The 20047-nt window shown below is 44.1% G+C and overlaps 1 protein-coding gene across 2 annotated transcripts in view; it reads left to right on the top strand.

Moving 5' to 3' along the window:
* Nucleotides 1-368: 368 nt before the first annotated feature.
* The window catches only part of gckr.L (glucokinase regulator L homeolog), a 21404-nt gene continuing 1725 nt past the window's right edge, over nt 369-20047 (top strand). Inside the window, exons 1-19 of one of the 2 annotated variants that reach the window (XM_041562118.1) lie at nt 369-450; nt 1787-1869; nt 4018-4173; nt 6674-6742; nt 7187-7255; nt 8543-8616; nt 8810-8876; nt 9161-9214; nt 11256-11350; nt 11433-11538; nt 13511-13626; nt 13995-14093; nt 14293-14390; nt 16393-16469; nt 16737-16833; nt 17894-17991; nt 18961-19044; nt 19377-19526; nt 19817-19951. In XM_041562118.1, the coding sequence (XP_041418052.1) occupies nt 1810-1869; nt 4018-4173; nt 6674-6742; nt 7187-7255; nt 8543-8616; nt 8810-8876; nt 9161-9214; nt 11256-11350; nt 11433-11538; nt 13511-13626; nt 13995-14093; nt 14293-14390; nt 16393-16469; nt 16737-16833; nt 17894-17991; nt 18961-19044; nt 19377-19526; nt 19817-19951 (1704 nt within the window). In that variant the 5' untranslated portion in view covers nt 369-450; nt 1787-1809. 2 annotated transcript variants of the gene reach the window in all.

Below are 20047 nucleotides of genomic sequence, written 5' to 3'. Positions count from 1 at the left end.
ATCATTTACAGTAGGGGGTACATTATCCCTTATAATACATGAGTGATACTCAGAGTTCCCTGTATAAATCAGCCTGCAGCCTTGTGCCTTTATATGGTCACAGAACAACCCCTCAGTGACTTCTAATATCCTTATCATTTACAGTAGGGGGTATGTGTCATTAGGAACATGTATGTGGCCCCTGTAGCAGGTAAGTACCATATAAACAGTAAGATTGTGGGAGAGGGTGTATATCAGGGAAGAGTGGGGGTGATTATGGGAGGGAAGGACAGTTGTGAACAAACAGGGAACACAGAGAGATTGAAGTTTAACCTGGTTGTTTAATGATTGGCAGAATAATCTGATAAGAATGAGACAAACAAGTGACTCTGCTACAAGAGAGACAGACTCGCTGCATGGAGAGACACACAGGCTCGGCCGGGAACACTCACATACAGAACAGACAGCTGTGTAAGTACTGAGAGATTACTGGGTCAGTAAAGAGACAGCATGAGATTCTCTGTTACACGACTGAGAGACAGACCAGTAAAGAGACAGCTGGGGGTGATAAACTGCAATGTAAAATAATAAATATAGAGAGAGAGACTGACAGAACAGATATAATGCATGAGACAGACAGAGGGACAGACTGGTCTGGAGTGAGAGAACAAGAGATGTCCCCAGAGACTGCAGAGCAAGAGACCTCTCTAAATTAGATGATAAGCACCCCCCCCCCACGCTGACTTTTTGGAAATGACATGAGAAATGGTGTCACTATCTGTATAACAATGTGTAGTACCACTGGGTATACTGGTACCAATGTCTCCCTTAACCCCCTGAGACCCACTAGTACTGGAGAGTCAGTTCTGCAGGTACAACTGAGAGTCCATGTGTTCTGCACAGGGAACTGTAATAACCAGCAAAGGCTCGGGGATTGGGCAGTTCAGGCTGATACAATATCGTGGTCCCTGGAGTCAGTAGCACTTTGGACTCTGAGGGAATAACGTTCACCTCTCTAAGTTTCTAATTAACCTTAAACGTAGCAAATTAGTTTCACTGAAGCAGTTTCTTCTTATGGGATTTATCTCTGTTGCTGAATTCCCATTTATACCATATAATATCCCCCCCTTACCTGCCTCTTAACTGCCCCCCTTTATATATTTATATATAGTGATCATATCCCCCTTATATATTTATATATAGTGATCATATCCCCCTTATATATTTATATATAGTGATCATACCCCCTTATATATTTATATATAGTGATCATATACCCCTTATATATTTATATATAGTGATCATATCCCCTTATATATTTATATATAGTGATCTTATCCCCTTATATATTTATATATAGTGATCTTATCCCCTTATATATTTATATATAGTGATCATATCCCCTTATATATTTATATATAGTGATCATATCCCCTTATATATTTATATATAGTGATCATATCCCCCTTATATATTTATATATAGTGATCATATCCCCCTTATATATTTATATATAGTGATCATACCCCCTTATATATTTATATATAGTGATCATATACCCCTTATATATTTATATATAGTGATCATATCCCCTTATATATTTATATATAGTGATCATATCCCCTTATATATTTATATATAGTGATCATATCCCCTTATATATTTATATATAGTGATCATATCCCCTTATATATTTATATATAGTGATCATATCCCCTTATATATTTATATATAGTGATCATATCCCCCTTATATATTTATATATAGTGATCTAACAACCTTCTCTGTACTTTCTCTCTTTTAGTAGTTGTATAATCTGCAGAGAGAAGCATGAGAGGCACAAGGAAGTATCAGCATGTGATCGAGACCCCTGACCCAGGGAAATGGGAGGTGAGTATGAGGCTGTGATTTACTTTTGTTCATGGGGTTGGTAGTTGCAATGGGGGGGAGGGGCACTGTACCTACCAATGCAGTAACTGACCAATCAGATGTTGTCTATCATTAAAGTAAACTGCACTAGATGAGTGAAAGCTGGCTTCTGATATCTGATTGGTTACTCTGGGCGGGTAAAACTTTGTCCCACACTGGGTTCCTCGCTTTTCTCTTTGATACTTGGAACATGATGAAATTCAGATAAATGACAACATGATTGGCTGGAAGGTTGTTGCCCAGGCTTCACTTGATGCCAATGTTTCTCACAGAGAAAACCAGAGGAACGTTTCCTTTGGGGTTGGTTGATCTTTAGGAATTGTGTGTCCCTGATACTCCTGCCAATTAACGACCAAAGGGCAAATGAATTGGGACTTATTGGCTGACATGTTTTGTATTGGCCACACCCTGCTATGCCCCTAGTGACTCCCCCAATCTCCTCCCACTCAAACATGCTGTTATTGTAACTTCCTGTTTGTGACACAGAGCATTTCCTGATTAAGCCACTTCACTTCCTAATCCAACAACATCACTTCCTGTTAATGTAACTTCCTGTTTGTGACACAGAGCATTTCCTGATTAAGCCACTTCACTTCCTGATCCAACAACATCACATCCTGTTTCTCATACACCACTTCTTATGTCATATGCAATTGTAACCCTTTCGACACCCCTTTGTCGGTGTTACACTCCACGTGTGGCGCTTACCTGATGGCACGGGACAAACCTGAGCCACTCCGTAGTGGTATTGGGAGAGACAGGGTACCTGGTACAGTGCCTCTACCTAGTGGGATCCGGGAATGCACCTACGGGTGGCCCCACTGGGAATACAGTAATTACACACACAGTATTGGTTAAACTGAATACATTTTTATCTAACATAAATGGGCAGCTAGTACAGGCAGTACTCCTAACCAGTGGCAATAGGGCCTTACTAACTAACTTGCTTACACAATCGGTCTAGCTAATTAAAGAAGGCAAAGTCCTTTAAAGGAGAAGGAAAGCTACAGAGGCAGTTTATTACCAATAAATTAACTGCAATAGTGCAAGCTATAACACTTTATTTATTCTGTGGAATGCTTTACCATACCTGAGTAACTAGCTCTAGACACTGTCTTTGTTTGTTTAGGATAGCAGCTGCCATATTAGCTCGGTGTGACATCACTTCCTGCCTGAGTCTCTCCCTGCTTTCTTATAGTTTTGGGCTCAGATTACAGCAGGGAGGGGATGGGGGTGGAGCAAACTGAGCTTTCTGATAAAGCTTACTCAGTTTTAAACTTTCCTCTGTATCTTAAGCGCTTCTTTAGGGTACTGTCCCTTTAAACAGGATACTCACACAAATCCTCTTTGGATACTTTAGAGTCTCTCCAGGTGAGTCCAGCACAGTCAGACATACAGTGAGACTAGCAGCCCCTTTGGATGCTCAGATAGGAATCTCCTGCTGGTTATTCCTCCAGTCTGGATTCCTCTCACACTCTCTGTCTCTCCAGACACAGTATGTGGCTTCCCTGTGCCAGTCTGATCCAAATGAATGTGGTGCAGCCTCTCAGCTCTCTGGTCCCACCAGCAGCTCTCTGGCCTCTCTCTGTCTCCACCATGCGGCTCTCTATGCCAGGCTCTCTTCTTTTGCCAGTCTCTGTGACTTCCTCTTCCTGCCTGCCACTCACTAGCTGCTGTGTCACTTCCTGTTGCACTGAGATCACTGAACAGCTGGTTGCTAGGTAACAGCTTACAGCTCACACACACAGGCTCTGGGATTGATCTCATACAGGGATAAATACAGGGGTTTTGCACTAATTCCCTACACAATTCAATTATATTTTGGTGCCACAAAATGAGTGAAAGAGAAATGTTGTGTGTGTGTGAGATTCTGTGGAGTCTATAGACCTGCCAGGGGCATCACAATAACACAATCATCCCCTGGGCCAGGGAGGTGTGAGGGGCCCTAGGGCTCTGATCACTTTCACTAGAGGTTTATGTTTAATGTCAGGGGGCCCTAAAATGATTGTGCTGTGGGGTCAGTAGGTCCTTGTTACACTCGTGTCCCAGGATTGGTTGTGACCAAGGGCAGGAGAACACAAGGGCCCCATTCACTGTTTCTATTCCCAGCTGGCGGGATACGAGGAATCTCTGCCAATCAGTGAGAAGTCCAACCCCATGACGCGGGAGCTGGATAAAGCCGACCCCTCCCAGTTGGTGCAGCTCCTGAGAGACTGTGATGCCGAGATATTCCAGGAGGAAGATGAGAATCTCATTCATTATCATGTGAGTGTCAGGGTGGGCCCAATGGGAGCCACACTCTGCTTTATTATAGGGGCCAATAATACAATGTATTCTCTGATTGGTTCATACTGGGAACTGACTGCCGTATCACCATGTATTGGCATGTATTGGCATGTATTGGAATGTATTAAAATGTATTGGCATGTATTGGCATGTATTGGCATGTATTGGAATGTATTAAAATGTATCGGCATGTAGTGGCATGTATTGGCATGTATTGGAATGTATTGGAATGTATTGGAATGTATTGGCATGTATCGGCATGTATCGGCATGTATCGGCATGTATTGGCATGTATTGGCATGTATTGGAATGTATTGGAATGTATCGGCATGTATCGGCATGTATCGGCATGTATCAGCATGTATTGGCATGTATTGGCATGTATTGGAATGTATCAGCATGTATTGGCATGTATTGGCATGTATCGGCATGTATCGGCATGTATTGGAATGTATTGGCATGTATCGGCATGTATCGGCATGTATCGGCATGTATTGGCATGTATTGGCATGTATTGGAATGTATTGGAATGTATCGGCATGTATCGGCATGTATCGGCATGTATCAGCATGTATCGGCATGTATTGGAATGTATTGGAATGTATCGGCATGTATTGGCATGTATCGGCATGTATCGGCATGTATTGGAATGTATTGGAATGTATCGGCATGTATTGGCATGTATTGGCATGTATCGGCATGTATCGGCATGTATTGGAATGTATTGGAATGTATTGGAATGTATTGGAATGTATCGGCATGTATTGGCATGTATTGGCATGTATTGGAATGTATTGGAATGTATCAGCATGTATTGGCATGTATTGGCATGTATCGGCATGTATCGGCATGTATTGGAATGTATTGGAATGTATCGGCATGTATTGGCATGTATCGGCATGTATTGGAATGTATTGGAATGTATTGGAATGTATCGGCGTGTATTGGCATGTATTGGCATGTATCGGCATGTATTGGAATGTATTGGAATGTATTGGAATGTATCGGCATGTATTGGCATGTATTGGAATGTATTAAAATGTATCGGCATGTATTGGAATGTATTGGAATGTATTGGAATGTATCGGCATGTATTGGCATGTATCGGCATGTATCGGCATGTATTGGAATGTATTGGCATGTATTGGAATGTATTGGAATGTATTGGCATGTATTGGCATGTATTGGCATGTATTGGAATGTATTAAAATGTATCGGCATGTATTGGAATGTATTGGAATGTATTGGCATGTATTGGCATGTATCGGCATGTATTGGCATGTATCGGCATGTATCGGCATGTATCGGCATGTATTGGCATGTATCGGCATGTATCGGCATGTATCGGCATGTATTGGAATGTATTGGAATGTATTGGCATGTAGTGGCATGTATTGACATGTATTGGAATGTATTGGCATGTATCGGCATGTATCGGCATGTATCGGCATGTATTGGAATGTATTGGAATGTATCGGCATGTATTGGCATGTATCGGCATGTATCGGCATGTATTGGAATGTATTGGAATGTATCGGCATGTATTGGCATGTATTGGCATGTATCGGCATGTATCGGCATGTATTGGAATGTATTGGAATGTATTGGAATGTATTGGAATGTATCGGCATGTATTGGCATGTATTGGCATGTATTGGAATGTATTGGAATGTATCAGCATGTATTGGCATGTATTGGCATGTATCGGCATGTATCGGCATGTATTGGAATGTATTGGAATGTATCGGCATGTATTGGCATGTATCGGCATGTATTGGAATGTATTGGAATGTATTGGAATGTATCGGCGTGTATTGGCATGTATTGGCATGTATCGGCATGTATTGGAATGTATTGGAATGTATTGGAATGTATCGGCATGTATTGGCATGTATCGGCATGTATCGGCATGTATTGGAATGTATTGGCATGTATTGGAATGTATTGGAATGTATTGGCATGTATTGGCATGTATTGGCATGTATTGGAATGTATTAAAATGTATCGGCATGTATTGGAATGTATTGGAATGTATTGGCATGTATTGGCATGTATCGGCATGTATTGGCATGTATCGGCATGTATCGGCATGTATCGGCATGTATTGGCATGTATCGGCATGTATCGGCATGTATCGGCATGTATTGGAATGTATTGGAATGTATTGGCATGTAGTGGCATGTATTGACATGTATTGGAATGTATTGGCATGTATCGGCATGTATCGGCATGTATCGGCATGTATTGGAATGTATTGGAATGTATTGGCATGTATCGGAATGTATCGGCATGTAGTGGAATGTATTGGAATGTATTGGCATGTATTGGCATGTAGTGGCATGAATTGGCATGCTGCAGACTGCATAATGGGAATTATCAATAATCTATTAGTCCTGATTGTGGATTGGTCTGACTTGGTTTGGCCCCTGGTTGTCCCAAGATGAGCCCATGATGATTAATGTTCTCTCTCCCCTCACAGAGACTGTACAGCGAGTCGGTGCTGAAGACAATGGGGGATGTAGCAAAGAGAGTGCAGGAGGTATTAAAGGTGAGTACAGGGAAGTGTGGGCTCCATGGCTCAGGGGTCCCTACTGTTTATGGAATATGGAGCAGGAAGTAGTGGTGAAATTCCCTAATAAAGTCCCAGGTATTGGGGTTCCATGGTTGGACATTTACTGATTTGAGTGAAAATGGGAAATCAAACAGGAGAAACCTCTGCCTGCTCTTTTTGCCTTTATATGAGATAAGGGCTGATCATTAGACTGATGCAGAATGCACTGGTATTTATACAGCCATGCGTTCACTTCATCAAACAGGAGAAATACCAATTAACCATTCATGAATGTTCTTACAGAAATGACAGAAGAGACAAATAGAAGCTGACACAAGTTTATTTATTCCTACTTCATGGGGCCCCTGGGGAAAGAATCCACTGGGCAGAGAAATAAAGGTCTTGTTTTGAATTATGACTTTTCAACCTGTTTCTTCCCAGAATCCTGATGACAGTCTGGTGGTTCTGAGTGGCTGTGGGACCTCCGGGCGGCTGGCCCTTTTACTTGCTGTAAGTGCACCACAGGGGCTTCTGGGACTAGATCAGTCTGATGCCAATTTACATGGGGTGGGAGATGGAGTCTGTGACTCAGGCAGTGGGTGGGATTAAAACACTAAGATTAACAGGAGGAGCAATGGATATGATTGGAGCACTCTGATGGTGTCTCAGAGGGGGAGGGGCAAGGAGTGTGTAACTCAAGCAGTGGGTGGGACTAGAACATATATTGCTTATAAAGGGGAGGAGTAAGGAGTGTGTAACTCAAGCAGTGGGTGGGACTAGAACATATATTGCTTATAAAGGGGAGGAGTAAGGAGTGTGTAATTCAAGCAGTGGGAGGGACTAGAATATATATTGCTTATAAAGGGGAGGGGCAAGGAGTGTGTAACTCAAGCAGTGGGAGGGACTAGAATATATATTGCTTATAAAGGGGAGGGGTAAGGAGTCTGTAAGTCAAGCAGTGGGAGGGACTAGAATATATATTGCTTATAAAGGGGAGGGGCAAGGAGTGTGTGACTCAAGCAGTGGGAGGGACTAGAATATATATTGCTTATAAAGGGGAGGGGCAAGGAGTGTGTAACTCAAGCAGTGGGAGGGACTAGAATATATATTGCTTATAAAGGGGAGGGGCAAGGAGTGTGTAACTCAAGCAGTGGGAGGAACTAGAATATATATTGCTTATAAAGGGGAGGGGCAAGGAGTGTGTAACAGGCAGTGGGTGGGATTAGAACATATATTGCTAATAAAGGGGAGGGGTAAGGAGTCTGTAAGTCAAGCAGTGGGAGGGACTAGAATATATATTGCTTATAAAGGGGAGGGGCAAGGAGTGTGTAACTCAAGCAGTGGGAGGGACTAGAATATATATTGCTTATAAAGGGGAGGGGTAAGGAGTCTGTAAGTCAAGCAGTGGGAGGGACTAGAACATATATTGCTTATAAAGGGGAGGGGCAAGGAGTGTGTAACTCAAGCAGTGGGAGGGACTAGAATATATATTGCTTATAAAGGGGAGGGGTACGGAGTCTGTAAGTCAAGCAGTGGGAGGGACTAGAATATATATTGCTTATAAAGGGGAGGGGCAAGGAGTGTGTGACTCAAGCAGTGGGAGGGACTAGAATATATATTGCTTATAAAGGGGAGGGGCAAGGAGTGTGTAAGTCAAGCAGTGGGAGGAACTAGAATATATATTGCTTATAAAGGGGAGGGGCAAGGAGTGTGAAACTCAAGCAGTGGGCGGGATTAGATGTTTGATCATTTAATTGCTAATAAAAAGTAAAACTTGGGAATGTTTTTCCTTTTCAGAATTCCTTCAATGGACTCTTGAAGGGGCTGCACAAGACCCCCTGTTACTGCTACATCATGTCGGGAGGGGACAGGTGAGTGAGATTCTGAATTGAATCAAAACAGTTGTGATTGTGGCTATTTTACATCATTACTGCCCCTCTGGTGGCAACTGGGGACCTGCAACTAAGTGGGAGCAGAAATAATGGTGCAATTCAGTTACAACATCTTTCCTAGAAGGAACCCCAAATCACCAATACACAGTGACCCCCTGTTCTTGTTCCGCAGATCGATTGTCACCTCTCAGGAATCTTCAGAAGATAACCCCCAGCTGGGGGCCCAGGAATTAGAGAAGGTAGGTTGCTCTCAGCAGGGACAGTGGGGTGCACATGTCTGTACCCCACATTAATAGGAAAACAACTTGTCTACTGTTACTATTATTTTATTCACCAGTGATCGAGTGTCCCCCAATCTATGAATTGATAATACACTGGGGGCAATTAGCTGAGTGAATTCCAGCTCAGACTATTTGTGCCTCAATGTCTAATGGACTGGTCCCATATTGTTCTTTTTACATTAAACCAAATGTTTACACTGAGCCCTTTAAATAACGACTGACCGACAGTTTGGAACTTGCAGGTGTGTGAGGGGAAGAAGAACGTGCTGTTTATTGGCATTTCCTGCGGCTTGTCTGTGAGTATCACATATAGTCATTGTGTGGGTCGCTTGTGGTCAGGCTGAGACCTCGTGGGTCGCTTGTGGGCAGGCTGAGACCTCCTGGGTCGCTTGTGGGCAGGCTGAGACCTCGTGGGTCGCTTGTGGGCAGGGCTGCCGTCAGAAATCGTGGGGCCACAACACAACAATATTTTTTGGGCACCCTTCGCCCCCCCCCTTCCCCACCCATCACTACAAGGGCCCCTAAAAAGTATTAAAAAACATAAAAACATAGTATAATAAAGTTATATAAACTAAATTCTTGGACAAGGACAAGTTATATAAAAAACTTGTAAGGGGGGCCCTGGCGCCAATTTTTTTTTTGAAAAAAAAATTTTTTTGGAGCCCCAATTTTTTAACTTGTAAAGGGGGCCCTTCGCACCAATGCTTTTTAAAAAAAACTTTTATGGGGGGCCCTGGCACCAATGTTTTTTGTTTTTAAACTTATAAGGGGGCCCTGACCATCAATAGCTTTTCATAACTTGTGTGTGTGTGGGGAGGTTACTTTTTAGCGCTGATGTCTGTGTGGTCTTTTAACTGTGACATGGCGTGGGCGGGGTCTGGGGCGGGGCTTGGGCACCAGGATGGGGGGGCCGCCAAAAAATGGGGCCCCGTGATTTCTAATCGCGGCCCTGTTCATGGGTCGGTTGTGGGTTATGCTGTAACTGGTGGATCCCTTGTGCATACCTCCCAACATTTTGGAAGTAAAAAGAGGGACAAAAAAATTTTTTCCGCACGTAGCACAGCAATTATTTTGACCACACCCCTTTCTGTGGCCACACCCCCTAATTACCATGTTCGTTTTACAAAATTTGGCAGGTTATGAGAGTTTGAAAATACTTCTCCTTATCTAAACTGTGTTTTTGTGTCTCAAAATTGTTACAAAGTATCTTATTTGCACCTGTTGGCTGTTCTGGGCTGCTAAAAGCCAATTAAGTGAGAAACTTTGTTTCTTTTTCTGGCTGTTCAGTGCAGAGAAAAGAGGGACTTTCCAGTACAAATGAGGGTTGAGCTGTCAAAAGAGGGACTGTCCCTCCGAAAAAGGGACAGTTGGGAGGTATGCCCTTGTGGCTGCTGCCATACACTATATATGTCAGGGTAACTACACACAGCAATGATTAACCATTTATGCCCCATATGTGATAAAACAAATTTTTAATCTGGAGGAAAAATCTGAACTGTTATTTAGATGCTTAGATGTCTCTCAATGCCCCTTTCCTACATGTTGCACCAAATGTATTTTACTGATAACCTTTTGTCTCTCTGTTTAATGCTAAGTATAACCAGTCTGCATTCCAGGGTCACTGACCCCCACTGTGGGGCAAACAAAGCCAGGACCCTCTGTGATACAATACACAGATTTGTTCCCATCTTCCCACTGCAAGAGTTGTGTTCCGTCTGGAACCTATACTTCAACCAAACTGGGCATGCTCACTAAATGGCACCCCATTGGCCCAGCAGTATTAGCTGTGATTGGCCCTATCACAATGCAGGATTGGTTTGGTCTTTATAATGCCCCCCACCCCCAGAATGTCATGTAATTGGCCCATCTGGAAGTATCAATCCCTGTTCTGCATTTACGTCAGGGGCTGTTCCCTTTCTGGCTACTAAGTTGGCTACCAAGAATTCCAAATTGTTAGTCTTTTTGTACAAATGGACAGGCTGGAACCATCACAGCTGTACCCACATGTTCCAGTGACCAGTAGTATCAGTGCCCGACCCTGGCATCATGTTGTAGGCAGGACCACTAAATGCCAGCTGGCTACCATAAATACTCTGGGAAACTCTTAACAATGGATCCACAATAAAGAACTTCATTCCCTAAAGGAGTTGTACTTGTAAGTCCTACCGTATGCCCTCGCCTCTCACAGCTTGGTGTTGTTACACCATAGAACATAGAGCCCATGACACCCTCATATAAAGACCCGCTGGCACCGTGGATTCCATTTGGCTCCATTACTCAGGGTAGAGGGAGAAGAAGTGGATTCGGGGACTAATCTTGCTGTGTCTGTTCCATCAGGCTCCGTTCATCGCTGGTCAGTTGGATTTCTGCATGAGGCACCTGGATGTTTACCTGCCGGTGTTGGTGGGATTTAACCCAGTCAGTATGGCCAGGTGGGCTGAGAGAGGAGCTTCTTGCCTCCCTGTGACTGGGCCTTACTGGTGCCTAATGGTTTCTTGTGCTGCTCACCCCTAGGAACGAGCGCATCGAGGGCTGGCACTCCAGTTTCCGACAAGTGGCCGAACGGCTCCAGACCCTGCACGACTCTCAGAAGGGCTTCATTCTCAATCCGGCAGTGGGGGTAAGTGTGCCGGCCAGTGTTGTCATGGTTACAAGTCATTCTTGCCTGTAGAGCAGGGATCCCCAACCTTTTCAACATGTGAGCAACATTTAGTAAAAGGATTTGGGGAGCAACACAAGCATGAAAAATGTTCATGGGGTTCCAAATAAGTGCTGTGATTGGCCATTTAGTAGCCCCTATGTGGATTGTCAGCCTACATTGAGTCTCTGTTTGACAGTACAACTGGTTTTTATACAACTAAAACTTGTTCAAAAAAAATTACCTGCTTTGAGACCACTGGGAGCAACATCCAAGGGGTTGGAGAGTAACATGTTACTCATGAGCAACTGGTTGGGGATCACTGGTCTAGAGCCATATGAATAGATATAGATTGAGCAAACCCAGTGATGGTGCCCTGTCTGTGACCTGCTTGTACAGTCCATACTATAAATGCTTCAAACAACCGCACTAAAAATAACAAAGAAGTTTATTAAATGTTCCAGAGCCGTCCTCAGGAATGAAATAACCCCCACAGCCGTGATGCATAAAATACACAAAATGGCACCAAGGCCTTATCAGTGATGTCATCACCTACTGTGTTATGTCACTTCTCAAAAGGAATCGTGTGCATCCCACTTTATCACATGAACAAAAAACATTTAGGGGCCGATTCATCAATAGTCGAATATCGAGGGTTAATTAACCCTCGATATTCGACTGGGAACTAAAATCGTTCGACTTCGAATATCGAAGTCGAACGATTTAGCGCTAATCCTGCGTTCGATCGTTCGAAGGATTTTTCGTTCGATCGAACGATTAAATCCTTCGAATCGAACGATTCGAACGATTTAAATCCAACGATCGAAGGAAAATCCTTCGATCAAAAAAAGGTTAGCAAGCCTATGGGGACCTTCCCCATAGGCTAACATTGACTTCGGTAGCTTTTAGCTGCCGAAGTAGGGGGTCGAAGTTTTTTTTAAAGGGAAAGTACTTCGACTATCGAATGGTCGAATAGTCGAACGATTTTTACTTCGAATCGTTCGATTTCGTTCGAATTCGAACGAATTTAACCAATTCGATGGTCGAAGTACCCCAAAAATACTTCGAAATTCGAATTTTTTTCATTCGAATCCTTCACTCGAGCTTAGTGAATCGGCCCCTGAAAGTATTCGTTTAGAAAGGAAATAGACGAAATAAAGTGGGACAAGAAATAATACCCCCTTCTCCGGTGTTTGTTCTGTCCCACTGGGGGGGGATAAGTGTAATAAATATATGTTCTGGGGTCAGGTCTAAGTTTGTCATTTCTCACTGGAGGAAGGTCTATTATTTATTGTCACATTCATTAATTCACACTTTATTTCGTTTATTTCCTTTCTAAACTCATACTTCTATTTTTATTTTCTTTGATATTTTTCTAAAAAAAAAAAAAGTAATGTGCGATTCTTTGGTTTGAAGCATTTAAAGATACAGATCAGATAGAAATTAGAATAATCTAATGGTGAGGGAATGATGGCGCCTCACACTACAGAGAAGCGGCTTCAGCAGATCCCAGGCTCATGTATCTGGGCACCTTCATAGGTCCATGTCACCCATAGGTGCCCACCCTTACACTACTGGAACTCACTGTTGCCTCTTACGGATTTGGCTGCTGCTCCCTTTCAATAAAGGATTACCCATAACCCACCCTGGGCCATCAGGGATCTTCTGCCTCTCACAGGGCTTGGCTCAACTCTCATGGGGACGTTCTACACATACCTACATACATCTACCTGCTCTACTGTATAGGTGCCCCCCAATTCCTTACTGACAATGTGAATTCCCAATTCAACCCACTGGGCTGATAACTAATTATAGATGGAAATAATTTATTGAGAGTGAAATCTTGCCCATCCCACTATAGCAATGACCATTCTGGTATGTAACTCTGCTGAGCATTGTGGGAGTTGTAGTACAGCAGGAGTACATTATCCAAGGCTTCTCTCTTGTCTTCCAGCCTGAAGGAGTGAGTGGTTCCTCGCGGATGAAGGGGGGAAGTGCCACCAAGATCCTTCTGGAGACTCTGTTGCTGGTGGCCCACAAGGCTGAGTCCAATGTGCCGGTGACTGAGAAGTGAGTGGGAAGACAATATTCGGGTGCAGTAGAACTAAAGTCCAGGGGAACCTGCTAGACCTCAGCCCTTGTGGTATAGGATTAGGGGCGCAGGGGAACTGAATGGGCCTGAATCTATTGATATCTGCTTGGTGTTGGGTGAGTCCTGATCTCCAGTCTTGTTTCCCACCCACATTCCCAGGGCTGCTCCCAAGAAACTGTCTGGGGTCCAGTGTGTGCCCATTACAAGGCTGTGGGTTCATATCAGCATGGTGACTAGGGGCTGATATGATTTGGGGGGCTACACTGTCATCTCAAGTGGGGAAAGTAGCAGAGGGGCAGAAAAGGAGTTGTGGGCCCACCAGCTGACTGGGTGCCTCATGTTTCAGGTGCCTGTTGGAAATTCTCAGGACATATGAGAGGGCCCACAAGGTCACCTACTCCCAGAGCAAGAAAATTGCAGCCCTGATGAAACAGACGGCAACAAGGTAGGTGGCACCCACATAAGAACAGGTAGATATGGGATGTTGGGGGGCTATTTAATATAAGGATACAGGCTGTATATGGGGTGCTCTTACAGTCACATACAGGTTGTTCCATGTGGGGAACTGTCACTAATTGATATAGGTTGTACATCTGGGGGGGCTTGAATATGGCCGAGCTAATAATGTGCCCCCTGATTTGCAGCCTACAGAAAAAGGGCCATCTGTACATCCTCGGCTGGGGCACCCTGGGGCTAGTGGGCATAATGGATGCAGTGGAGTGTGTGCCCACCTATCAGGCAGGTAAGTGACATATCTGGGCCATAATCTCAGGTATTTTGGTTCTGTTTCCCCAAATCTTCTGACCCCCAACCTGCGCCCTTCCATGTATAGGAGAACAAAAGGTAGAGTTCCGCACATCGGGGTACTTTAAAGCTTTGATCTTTATTCATCCATATTTAAAAGACACGCAGCAGGGTTGCTTAACGCGTTTCGGGCACAGCTGCCCTTAATCATTAGGATAAAGGAACACTGGTAAATAGATAAGGGCAACCACGACCTGTAGTGATGGACTTCTGGTATTAAATTATACATTAGATCACATGGATACCATGGTTACCTATATACCTACAAAACCAATACAATGGAAAAATGTGCAGAATTCTGGATATTTACCTTAAATAACTGTAATCCACATGGACTGAACACCAGATTTGATATTTCTCACTTTGTATAAATGAATAGATTTTTTGTTTATATTTTTCTGGTTTATTATTTCACGTTTGTGTTTGATTGGATACTTTCAATCTTTTTATTCTGCACATTTTTTCATTGTATCGTTTTTGTAGGTATATAGGTATACATGGTATTCATGTGATCTAATGTATAATTTAATACCAGAAGTCCATCACTACAGGTCGTGGTTGCCCTTATCTATTTACCAGTGTTCCTTTATCCTTATGATTAAGGGCAGATGTGCCCGAAACGCGTTAAGCAACCCTGCTGCGTGTCTTTTAAATATGGATGAATAAAGATCAAAGCTTTAAAGTACCCCGATTTGCGGAACTCTACCTTTTGTTCTCCTATTGTATGCGGCGTGGGACACCAAGGGAATCCAGTACCGGCTATATACTTTCAAGCTGACACATTTCTACCTTGTGATTTGCAATGAGTCGGAGCGATTATATTTATTTCCCTTCCATGTATAGACTCACCTCTCATATATATATATATATACATGTATGTGAAAATGCTCCAGTGCTTGGTTGTGTGACTGTGACCTTGCTATTGGTGTAGTTCTGCTGGGGCCCTTAGATACCAGGGCCCGGGTACAGATAGAACACTGATGCTCAGCCATAAGCCACTATTACTAACTCATTCATCTGGTGGCAAATTCTACTGCACCAGTGTCATTGGGTCCAGTCAGAACGTTTCCTCTGCTGAGTGCGCCTGTGTATGGCCACCCTTAGCCTCACTGTACCTGCCCCGGGCACTTATGGGAGGTAAGTAGCAGAACAGGATTCTTGCCTCTGCCTTAGGTGACACTTTGTAATAACAATGTGCTACATCACACTCCAAAGCTGCTTGTCATGCTGGGAGCTGTAGTTTAATAGTGGTTGGAAGAGAGTGATTGGAATAATTGCAGCAGTATGAGATGTATAAGGGGCACACCATGGGCCCTATGGGTATAAACATATACATGGCATATCCCTCCCCTCTTTATCTGCACATAACAAGCCAACTAGAACAAAAACCCACATCCATCAGGTTCAACCCTTCCAAACACTTTACCGACGACCCCTCAGGAAGGCAAAGAAGAAAAGGAATTGGATAATTCTGATGCTCAGGATGAAACCCCAAAATGATTCTTTCAATCTGTTATAGATCTTTCCTCTGCCGAGCCCCACCCCCACAATTCCCAGTTACTTACTGGCTGAGGCTTCTGGGAGTTCGTTTTTTGTTCTACAAAATTAACCCCAATTATGAACCTGTGATTGGCAACCGGGAAACGGATCTTGGCTGCCAAAGGGGTATTTCTCATTTGTACAGGATTGGGGGGTGATCAAGGGGTAAGGGGAATTCTCTACGAGTGTATTTCTATGTCGGGCAGTTCAGTGGGTGGATGGGAAGTGACACGTGGCCCAACAGGAGAGTGAGTGGCACAACAATAACTGTGGGACAAACACCAGTCGGGGGCACCCACACCTGTCTGGCTCCACAGGAAAAGCCTCAGGGTCACTTACCCTCCCTGTACCCACCAATGAATGTACCAATGAGTGACCTGATGTTATTGCTATTGGAACAGACTGGAGGGACGTGCGTGGGTTTATCACTGGCGGTTACCACTCCATAGAGAACAAGGAAGGGGATCTCTCGTCACTGGTAAGTAGCGACTTCTGCAACAGAAATGATGTGGGGGGCACCTGGGAAATGAGCCTCAGTCTGTGTTACCTGTGCAGAGTGGGGGGTTCAGATATTCAGGCTTGGGTTCTACTGGGTCAGTACCTGGGTACTAGTTGGAGGGTGACCCAGCTATTTTATTGGCTGCTCTTCGGTGCACAATGGGTTCAGTTACAGTCAGGTGTATGCAGGTTAGTAGCTATGACTATCACTGGGCACAGGGCAAGCACTAACCTCTCTCACTGGCAGGGACCCGAGTTCTCCATCTCCCATGAAGACTTTGTGAAGAACGTTCTCCCCTCAGTGTCAGAAACAGACACCGTCCTGCTCATCTTCACTCTGGATGGTGAGTTCCATATGGACCTACCTACAAGCATTTCCTATGTACATCTCTCATGGACTTTCCCTTCCCCCCCACTGTAACATATTGCCCAGGACCCCATACATTCTCAGACGGTAGACCACAGAATTCAGGCCCTGTGATAGGATAAGGACCCCAACAGTAAAGGTTCCAATCCCCTCAGCAAGATGAAGGCCCCTATCCAACACGAATGTGTATTCAGAGCACAAAGCCAAATCCTGACTATTTAACCCAAAACAAAGCGTGTCTGTGCCCAGCCAGAACCAGAACTCACCAGTCCAGTAACATAAGGAAATATCTGGTGTGTGTTCCAATAAACAGAGGGAGTTGGGAAGCACCGAAACCAACAAGGCTACTGTGTCCCACAAATGTGTCAACAACTTCTGGACTGGAAGTACAATGAAGGGCTCAGTATAAGCACCATGTGACTATTATGGAATGGGGGGGTGGGTAAGGAACCAGTCCAGCATGGCATCAGTTGGATCATCAGCAGAGTGGGCATCTCTGAGTGCAGGGTGGGTTTGGGAGCAGCTCAGACCAGTAAACAAAGTGCATGGCTAAGTTGCCCCAGGGCAGCTAATGTGCTTCTGTACAGTTTCCCACACTGATTGTGAGCTAGGCTGAGTGTACACTCACTATTTAAGTGAAGTTCTTTCTTGGTGGATATAGCACTGGAAGGTTCCCAGGTGTCTCTGCTTTGATGCCCCTCTTATTCTGACACATAGAGGAGATTGGGGTGGGAATATATCCCAGACATGCCCCAGTATAGAGAAGACTGGGAGTCCAGATGAGGCCGATGTATTGTGTTTGTTCATCATGAGATTCTTAATGAAAACCCTGAGGTTATACACAAAACTCATCTGCAGAGGGAAATTCTACGAACAAGGAAGTGAAATGGGTAAATGGGTGAGAGGGCAAGTCGTTACAGGAATAAAATAAAGGGAAACTTTGCAACCACAGGTTTAAATTCCAGACAAGTTGCCTTTATCATTCCTGTATTGGGTTCATGAACCCCATTTAATTGCCTCTGTGGTTCTTCCTTCAGATGACCTCAACCAAATAGAAAAGCTGGTGGCTCTGGTCAAGGAGAAGACCTCAAATATTCAAGTCATATGCCATGCGACAGCCGGACAGTACTTGCCGGTAAGATGTTCCTTGGTGTTTTACTGTACTTACCATGTGTACTTGTCTCTGTGGTACTTCCCCCCCTGATACATCTCATTAAGCTTCATTCTATAGTACATCCCCCCTGATACATCTCATTAAGCTCCTCTCTATGGTACATCCCCCTGATACACCTCAATAAGCTCCTTTCTATGACACCTCAGCCTGGTACATCTCAATAAGTCCCTCACTATAATACATCGTCCTGATACACCTCAATAAACTCCTCTCTATGGTACATCAGCCTGGTACATCATCCTAGTACATCTCATTAAGCTCCTCTCTATGGCACCTCAGCCTGGTACATCTCAATAAGCCCCTCACTATAATATATCATCCTGATACACCTCAATAAGCTCCTCTCTATGGTACATCATCCTGGTACATATCAATAGACTTCTCTATGGTCTCTCAGTGTAGGGCCCCCATTTCCCTTTATGCTATCTATACAGTATTCAACATTAATATGGTATTCTCTATAGTGAATTAGTCCAAGCAAATCAGGTCAGGTGATCACCATGACCCTTTGCCCCTCCCCCATATACCAGTATGGTCAGTATGCCCATTTACCAGAACATACTGGTATATACTGGTATATTTGCCAATTCCCTCTTCTATCCTTCTTCTGGAATGTCTACAAATGGGTTCTTCTGAACCAAAAATGGGTGGTTCTATATTTCTAGTCCCAAACATCACGTACTGTTTTTGGTACATCCCCCTGTCTGGAGACCATGACGTAATATCGTAATTATCATTCAGATGGAGGAGGCTTTACTAATGAAAAGAATATGGTTCTTTGGTGAGGGGAGGCTGAGTAGTACTCCCTGTGTCAGGTACCCACAAATAACAAGTGGGGTACATGGGTTTAGTGCCCAACTCTCTCTGTTACCCACGTGCCAGTGATTGCCCTGCATTATTCCCACTGTAATGACTGATTGTCCCTCGCAGAACTCACTCAAGAAAACAATTCCAAGTATCATTGGTCTGACGTGGCCTATCCTGTTCTTGGAGTATGAGGGTGCTTTTATCCAGGTACTGTATGTGCAATCCCCTGGGGTCTTGCCTGCTGCCCACCCATCTACTCTCACTCTGTTCCTATCTACCCTCTCTTCCTCCCCATCTAGCATCCTCCTCCTCTCCCCATTTACCTTTCCCCTATACCATCCAACTACCCTCCTTCTCTCCATATCTGCCCTTTCTCTCTCCCTGCCCATCTCTATTTCTTCTGTCCTTGTCCTTCTTGTGTATCTGCCCCTCTTCTACCCCTTCTACCCCTGTCAAACTCGTATTGATCTGGGAGAGCAACAAGATATTAATGGATCACCAATAACTGCCCCACTCACACATATGGGATTTACCTGCAGAAATTCCAGAGGGAACTGAGCACAAAGTGGATACTGGACACGGTTACGAGTGGCGCCTACACCCTGAGGGGGAAGATCTTCAGAAACTTTATGGTGGACTTCAAAATTAATAACTCAAAACTCTTCCACCGAGCAACGTCGGTTCTCCAGGTAATTCCTCAATAGAGCTTTTTCTGACCAGGTTTTTTTGACATGTGAGGGTAGTAGTAATATCAGTAGTTGTAGTTAGTAGTATCATTATGGAGTAATAGTAGCAGCCAATGTAGCAGGAGTAGGAGTGGTAAATGCAGATGTAGCAGTAAGAGTAGTGTCAGCAGGAATAGCATTAGCAGCAGCAGGAGTAGTATTAGCAGGTGTAGTGGTGCCAGTAGTTTTGGTAGTAGTAATACAGTACAAGTCCTTACATGCCAACGTAACGGGCATTTGAACCTACCCCACAGAGGCTAACAGGACAGTCCCAGCAGCGCTGCACAGAGGTGCTCCTCCAGTCCATTTATGGGGAACAGACCCTCTCGGAGCAGATTAGGAACACCACCATTGCTGGACATGTAGAAGCAGCTGCCTCGCAGGACAAGGTGAGATTGGGCTACAGTAGAGCATCATGGGATAATAAGGATCAGGATGCCAGTGGGAGAGTCATGCCAGGGGAAGACAATGAACCCAATTACATA

Source organism: Xenopus laevis, chromosome 5L (genome assembly GCF_017654675.1).
Source record: "Xenopus laevis strain J_2021 chromosome 5L, Xenopus_laevis_v10.1, whole genome shotgun sequence".
Lineage (NCBI taxonomy): Eukaryota > Metazoa > Chordata > Amphibia > Anura > Pipidae > Xenopus > Xenopus laevis.
This window is presented reverse-complemented; position numbering and strand designations above follow the sequence as displayed.